Below are 7,260 nucleotides of genomic sequence, written 5' to 3'. Positions count from 1 at the left end.
ACACATAGAAAAGATAAGTGGAAGGGGGTGGGGTCTTGCAACTCCATCCTCAGGCAGTCAGGAACCTTCATACTCTGAGATGCGTGCCTTGCAACCGCACTAAGTAACATCAACTGTCACAACCTCCTGGGGGTAGTCGGGAAGAAGGCATGCAACTAGCCAAGGCGGCGGGAGTCCCTGATCAAGTAGCGAGCCATGGTTGCCCACAGTTGCAGGTCCTCCTCAGCTGGGTGCAGGCTGACTGTTGGCATAGGCCTGATCTGGGAAGGAAGCCCGGGCTCTGCGTGTCTGGGCGCACACTGAGGCATAGAGTTCCGGCTCAGGGCCCGAGGCCTGGGGCTTTGGCTCAGAGTCCAGCACCACCTCACAGTACTTTATGGGGGTCCCAGAGCTGGGGATCCGACCTTGTGCAGGTCGCAGCTGCAGGCTAGTGTAGCACGTCGCCTCCTCCGTAGCCTGGAGATGCGAGGACGTTAGACGTTCTCTGGACCCTCGGGAATGATCCCCATTTCCTTCCCTCCCCTTTTCTTCGGCCAGCTGACTCACCCTGGCAGGGCCTCCAGAAGATGGGTCCTGCCCTTCTGGCCTTGGCTCTTCAGACAGCCGTCCTGGCACAAGGGAACAGGAATCCGGTCAGCTCCTGCTAGCCCCTGGCATCTCTACATCTCCATCCCACCTACTAAGAGCAGGCCCTGTGCCCTGTTCCTCCAGTCCGTCCGCAGTACCTACCTGTCTGTAAATAGTGCAGGTTCCCATACAGGGGAATTTCTTCCACGGACTCTCCGGAGCTGTGGCACAGAGTTTGGGAGACTTTTTAGTTAAGAGGGAGTACTCCATCAACCCATCCCAGTTATCCTTTACTCACCGTCCCTGCGCCTCCTGACTCCTGCTCCGACGGCTGGTCCACTGGGACAAGAGTACAGCCAGCGAAACGAGAAGCAGCACTGTCACAACCCCTAAGAGGGCCCACAGTCCCCACGCAAACGTCACGGAGGGGATCCCTGTGGATGTGAATGGAGGGGACTGTTACTGCCCTGCACAAACCCCTTCCCCAACCAGCATCAGATAGGACATGGAGCCACATAACCCCTCCCCCAGGAACCCCTGCCCCGCCCAGCTCACCCAATGCTAGTAGATGGCTTGTGCAGTTGCTGCCGCTACTCATATCTGCCGCCGGTCAGTGTTAGAGTCGGCTTCACGCTGTCCTGAGTCACAGGTCTGCCCTAGTCATGGCCTGACAGCTGTCACAGCCCTCGGCAACCCGAGTGTCTTCTTAAACCTGGCCCCCACAGCTCAGCATCGCCAATACTGACGGTGGCAAAGTTGCTGGTTTCCGGAGAGGAAGGCAGAGAGGAGGGATCAGCAAAAGAACAAAGACCCCGCCCTGTGCCTGCACCTGCAGCACCCTGAGCTCTCAACTCTCTGACATCCCCAACGGCCCTGAGTCCCCTTTTTCACAGAGTAGTCACAGGTCTGAGTGTCCCACGCCATGTGCAGGTGAGTCCGCAAAGGCTCTGAAGAGTATAGGTGGCCTGTAATGCGACTAGCAAGGACAGGAGCCCTTTGTCATGGGATGTCCATCTTTTCTCTCTGGCTCACGTTGCCATGAAGGAGATGTCTGCCTCGGTGAGCATGCTGAGACTTCACGGTTCTACTCCAGGAAATAGACGTATTTATTTATGTAGTCCAGGCTGGCCTCAAACTCAGTATGAACTCGAACTCCTGTGCTTTCTTCCACCACCTCCGTAGTTCTGAAATTACAGGCATGCACCACCATGCTCAGCTGAGAAAATATCTGTATATTATTGCTATTACTTGCATTATACTCTGGAATAGGAAGATAGAGGAGGATTCCTTCCTCACAGCCTAACTCATCCCAACTGTCCATAAGAACCTGACACTCTATTAATTGCATTAAGGGAATCTCTCTTCCAGGCTAATTCAGGCAAATTGGGCCTGTCTTTAAAGTTATTCACTTGCTAGAGAGAGCAGCAGCGAGTTCCAGGGCTACATAGTGAAACCCTGTCTAGGGGGAAACATCCTTCACAAAGACTGGCTGGGAGACAGGTCAATGGGTGGAGTCCTTGCCTAGTAACTGTAAGGACCTGAGTTTGGATCTCCAACACCCACACAAAAGCCAGGCTCAGTGCACACATCTGTAACTCACTCAGCTTTTCCTGGTGGCAGGGAGGCAGGTAGATCACTAGAGCTCACTGGCCAGTCAGTCTAGCTGAATCAGTGAGCTCCCTGTCCAGTGAGAGACCCTGTCAAAGAACAGAGTGGAGCCCAGCTGTGATGGTGCATGCCTTTAATCCCTCGGGAGGCAGGTGGACCTTTGTGAGTCTGAGGCCAGCCTGATCCACAAAGTGAGTTCCAGGACAGCCAGGGCTACAAAGAGAAACCCTTGAAAAACTAAGCTAAAATAAAATAAAATAAAATAAGAAAAGAAAGAAAAAGAAAGAAAGAAAAAGAAAAAAGAATAGCGTGAAGAATTCTGGAGCAGGACACAAGAAGTTGGTTTCCAGGCTCCACACGCAATTGCAGGGAGCCGGACAGAATCGCCATTACAAGATGGCACCAGCTGCGGCGAACTTCTCGACCAGCTAGGAAGAACAACCACCACACAAGGATTCTTCTCAGATCACGCTTTAATGGAGTGCCTCTTGGTTGAGGGGGAGCAGGAAGCGAGGGGCCCAGAGAGCACTAAGGCGGCTGCTTATATAGGGAGTAGGCACACAGGTCGCCCTGTGATTGGTTGCCACCATCGGGATAGGCCCAAGGGCCCTTAACCACCACACATGCGGGAAGCAGGAGACAGCTCCCAAAGGCATAGCCATATATGGAGTTGTTTATTTCCAACGGGACAGGATGTCAGCGCCATCTTGTAATGGCGATTCTGTCCGGCTCCCTGCACGCAATTTTCAAAAATGTTTTATAGATCTTAGTTCTAAATTGTTGTGAACAATAATGAGGTCCTATGATGTGTATGCTTCAGATTAGCATAGGGTCGGGGCAGGGTCTTATTGAGCCCAAGCTTGCTGTTCAGTGGAGACTGGCTTTGAACTGCTGCTCCCCTGCTGAGGGCTAACTCAGCCAACCCAGCTGTTGCTCACTTTTTTAAAACCATCATAAACAGGTGTGATGGCTCATGCCAGTAATTCCGGGAACACTGAATGAGGGGCCAGCTGGACCATATAGAGAGCGCTATAAACAAATAAACTAAAAGCCCCGACTCTCCATAGACGTTGATTCAGAGAACATCTAGTCATGCAAGGTTCCTGACATTTTATATTGTTCAGGTTTCTTTTAGGCACAGTGTCTCCAGTTCCACAGATAACTAAAGATTTTTACACTTTGACTATTGGGCATGATGGCACATGCCTTTAAAACCAGCATTCAAAAGGCAGAGGCAGGCAGAGCACTGTGAGTTCAAGGCCAGCCTGGCCTACATTAGAGGGTTCCAGGCCAGGTAGGGCTATAAAATGAGACCTTGCATACATACATACATACATACATACATACGTAAAACAAATAGCAAGGAACTAAGGGTGTACAGCTCATTGGTAGAATTTGTTCTAACTGCGCTCAAGGCTTTGGGTTCAACCCCCAACACCAACCCCTGGCTCAAAATTTAAAACAAACAAAATAGGGCCTGGAGGGTCTGGCTCAGAAGTTAAGAGCACTTGCTGCTCTTACAAAGAACCCAGGTTTGACTCCCAACATCCATATGGAGGCTCACAACTATCTGTTACTCCAGTTCCAGAAGAGCCAATGTTCTCTTCTGACCACCAAGGGCACCAAACACAAATGTCTCACACAGGCATACGTGAAAACAAAAGGTTCCCGTGGCTCAGCCATGAAGATTGCTCGCTGCTCTTCTAGAGGTTCAGAGTCTGATTCCTAGCACCCATAGGGTAGCTCACAACCATCTCTAAATGCAATTCCAGGGACTCTGATGCCCACTTCTAGCCACTCTGGGTACCAGGCATGCAAGTGGTACATAGACAGATATGTATGTACTCATACATGAAATAAAAATTTTAAGATCTTTAAAAAACAAAAACACTCTCATACATTAAATAAAATCTAAAACAAATCTAAATAAATCTAAAAAGGCGAAATAATTTAAGCCCAAAAATAATAGGAAAAAAAAATGTTGGTTGCAACATACAGGAGGAGGGACTAGGACCTGGGTTCAATTACCAGAGCAAGTAAATAAATAAAACTAAAAATTATGGAATAGTGATTATAAAGTTGAGAAAAAAATGTTTCTTTAGTTCCCAATTCCTTCACTCAAGGGGACCATTTGGAGTTTTAATTTATATTTAGGGTTTTCTCAAATTTGTTGTGAATCTTTGCTAAATCCTTATCACTAAAACATTTTCTAATTATATATCTTTTGCTTCATATGAAATAAACTTTTTCATAAAGTATGTGTATGGGGTGTGTATGTGTGCACAGGTGCAGGTGCCTTTGGAGGCCAGAGGGGGTGTCAGATCCCCTGAAACTGGTGTTACAGGTAATTGTTGAAGTAATAAGGGCAGCGGCGGGGCTGCATCCCCAACACCCCAACCGCCTGCTCGGCTAGCTTATGCCCGAAATAACAACACACAAACTGTATTCATTTAAACACCGCTTGGCCCATTTCTATCTAACCTCTTCTAGGCTAATTCTCACATATTAATTTAGCCCATTTCTAATCATCTGTGTGTAGCACCCCAAGGTGCGCTTACCGGGGAGATTCTAGCCTAGTCCATCCTGGGTCGGAGCTTCATCCGGGGAGCGGGGCATGGCGTCTCTCTCAGGCGTCTGCTCCCGAGAGAAGAGCTGTCGAGACTCTGAGCTCACTTCCTCTTCCTCCCAGCGTTCTGTTCTGTTTACTCCTCCCACCTATCCTCTAACCAATAAAATGGGCCAGGGCAGTTCCTTTATTAGCCAATGACCTTCCTCCATCAAACTGTGAGCTATAGGACCTGCATGATGTGATTTGAACTCTGGGCCTCTGAAAGAGCAGCAAGTGCTCTTAACTACTGAGACATCCTTCCAGCCCCTAAAAGAAACTTTATTAAATGAAATCTAAGGTGCAGGGTGGGTGGCTGAGTAAGACTGTTGCTATGGAGGCGTGGACCTGGGTTTGAATCCCCAACTGCCACCCTGGTATTGAGAGCAGGCAGATCCTTAGAGTTCTCTGGCCAGCTGGTCTAGCAAGACAAAATGCTAAGACAATGTCCTTCTCCACATGTGTGCAGGTGTGCACACACCCATATACACTACACACAGAAGGAAATACACTTGAAAAAAAGAAAAATTAAAATACTGTTTGTCACTCATATCAACATGGAGAGTCACTGTATTTTCTTCTTTAAAATGTAATGATTTAATTATTAATTAAAGTAATTAAGAGTCATTACTTTTTCTTGTTCTGTAATTAATTTAAATTTGTTAACTATATACATTTCTATACTGGCATGTTTATATAGCTACAGAGTTCAATAATTTTTAAATTATGTTCCTTTTCTGTGTTTGCTGGTTTATTTTTTAATTTTATTTTATTGAAAATAAATTTGACATTTAGAGAATTTTTAAAAATATCTTTTTGGGGCTAGAGATGTAGCTCCATTGATAACATAGTTACCTAATATGCCTATAACCCTGGATTTGATAGGTAGTACCAAATAAACTGCACACATACAATCCCAGCACTCAAGAGGTAGTAGAATCTGAAGGCTCAGACATTCAAGGTCATCCTTGTCTATATAACCTGCTCAAGACCAGCCCAGATTGCATAGGGTTCTGAGTCAAAAATTTAAAAAATATCCACTTGAGTGTCAAATACACTAAGTATAGCAGTGATTTCTATTTAAAAACAGAGAGCTTTCCAGCCCTTGGGTGGTGAGGTGAGGTGGGAGGAGTCAACCTGGACTAATTAATGGGTCCAAATTCAGCCTAGACTACATTGCATGAGCTTCTCTTTAAAAAAAAATCATGAAATTTTCAGGCAAATGAATGGAACTAGAAAAAATCATCCCGAGAGAGATAACCCAGATTCAGAAAGACACACACTCATAAGTACTCACTCATAAATGGATATTAGCTGTAAAATAAAGGATACCCAGGCAACAAGGTACAGGGAGGCTGAGTAATAAGGAGGGATCTAGGGAGAATGCATGGATATCCCTGAGAAGGGGAAATAGAAGAGATCTCCTAGATGGACTAGGGTGAGTGGGGATAGGAGAAGGAGGGACCAGGTAGGGAGTGGTGTTGGTGGAGGCTGCTCGTTCATTTCCCAACTGCTCAGACCAAATAAGCACACAAAAACTATATTAACTGCAATATTGTTTGGCCAATAGAGTAAACACATTTCTAGCTAGCCCTTATATCTTAAATTAAACCATTTCTATTATTTTATATTTTATGACGAGGTTCGTGGTTTACGGCAAGGCTCTGGGTATCTGTCTCCTCTGGTGGCTACATGGCATCTCTCCTTGACTCTGCCTACTCTCTCTCTATGTCTTTTCCAGCCTGGCTTTATTCTGTTAAGCCATTGGCTGAAAGCAGTTTCTTATTAACCAATGGCAATAAAATATTCAAAGTGTACAGAGGCGAGTCCCGCATCAGGATGGGTGGAGGGGGAGAGTATGGAGAGAGACTGGAATTGGAGGGCATTTGGGCGGGTGGGGGGGTGATGTGGAAACCTAGCCTAGTGAAAACTCTCAGGAATCTGTGAGGGTAACGTTGTAAAGCCTCCTCGTAATGGCAGCTATGTAGCCTACACAGGCTACCTTCTGTAACCAGGCAAGACTTCTAATGGTGGAACTGCCACAAAACCTTCGACCTACAATCTATCCTGCCTACAAGATGTGCTGGGGTAATGGTGGCACAGAATGTGTGGCCAACCAATGTCTGATCTAAATTGAGATCCACTCCGCAAGAGGGAGCCCTGGATTACTGGGAACCAGAGTTTAGATAGCCCAGAGACCTGGCATAGAAAAAAAAAATCAATGAAATAACTCCTAATGATATTCTGCTGTATAGATAAGTGCGTGGGCTGGAGAGATGGCTCAGTGGTTAAGAGCACTGGCCGCTCTTCCAGAGGACTTGGGTTCAATTTCTAAAACCCGTATGACAGTTCACAACTGTCTATAACTCCAATCAGTAACTGCAACTGTCTGACACTCCCAACCCAGACATACATGCAAGCAAAACACTAATAAAATAAATAATCATAGATTGAGCCTAGCCCAGTCATTAGAGAGGCTT

The 7,260-nt window shown here is 46.6% G+C and overlaps 1 protein-coding gene across 1 annotated transcript; it reads right to left on the bottom strand.

Annotated features, from left to right (window-relative positions):
* Nucleotides 1-222: 222 nt before the first annotated feature.
* Sit1 (signaling threshold regulating transmembrane adaptor 1) lies at nucleotides 223-1,168 on the bottom strand. Its single transcript, XM_041667308.1, has 5 exons — nucleotides 1,123-1,168; nucleotides 866-1,001; nucleotides 730-788; nucleotides 547-608; nucleotides 223-456 (listed from the first exon to the last, which is right to left on the bottom strand). The coding sequence occupies exons 1-5, from the start codon at nucleotides 1,163-1,165 to the stop codon at nucleotides 223-225; spliced, it is 534 nt and encodes a 177-aa protein (XP_041523242.1). The 5' UTR covers nucleotides 1,166-1,168.
* Between the last annotated feature and the right edge of the window lie 6,092 nt (nucleotides 1,169-7,260).

This window comes from Microtus oregoni, unplaced genomic scaffold (assembly GCF_018167655.1).
Source record: "Microtus oregoni isolate MIOR12 unplaced genomic scaffold, Mior012 000017F_ref0000208, whole genome shotgun sequence".
In the NCBI taxonomy this organism is placed as follows: Eukaryota; Metazoa; Chordata; class Mammalia; order Rodentia; family Cricetidae; genus Microtus; species Microtus oregoni.
This window is presented reverse-complemented; position numbering and strand designations above follow the sequence as displayed.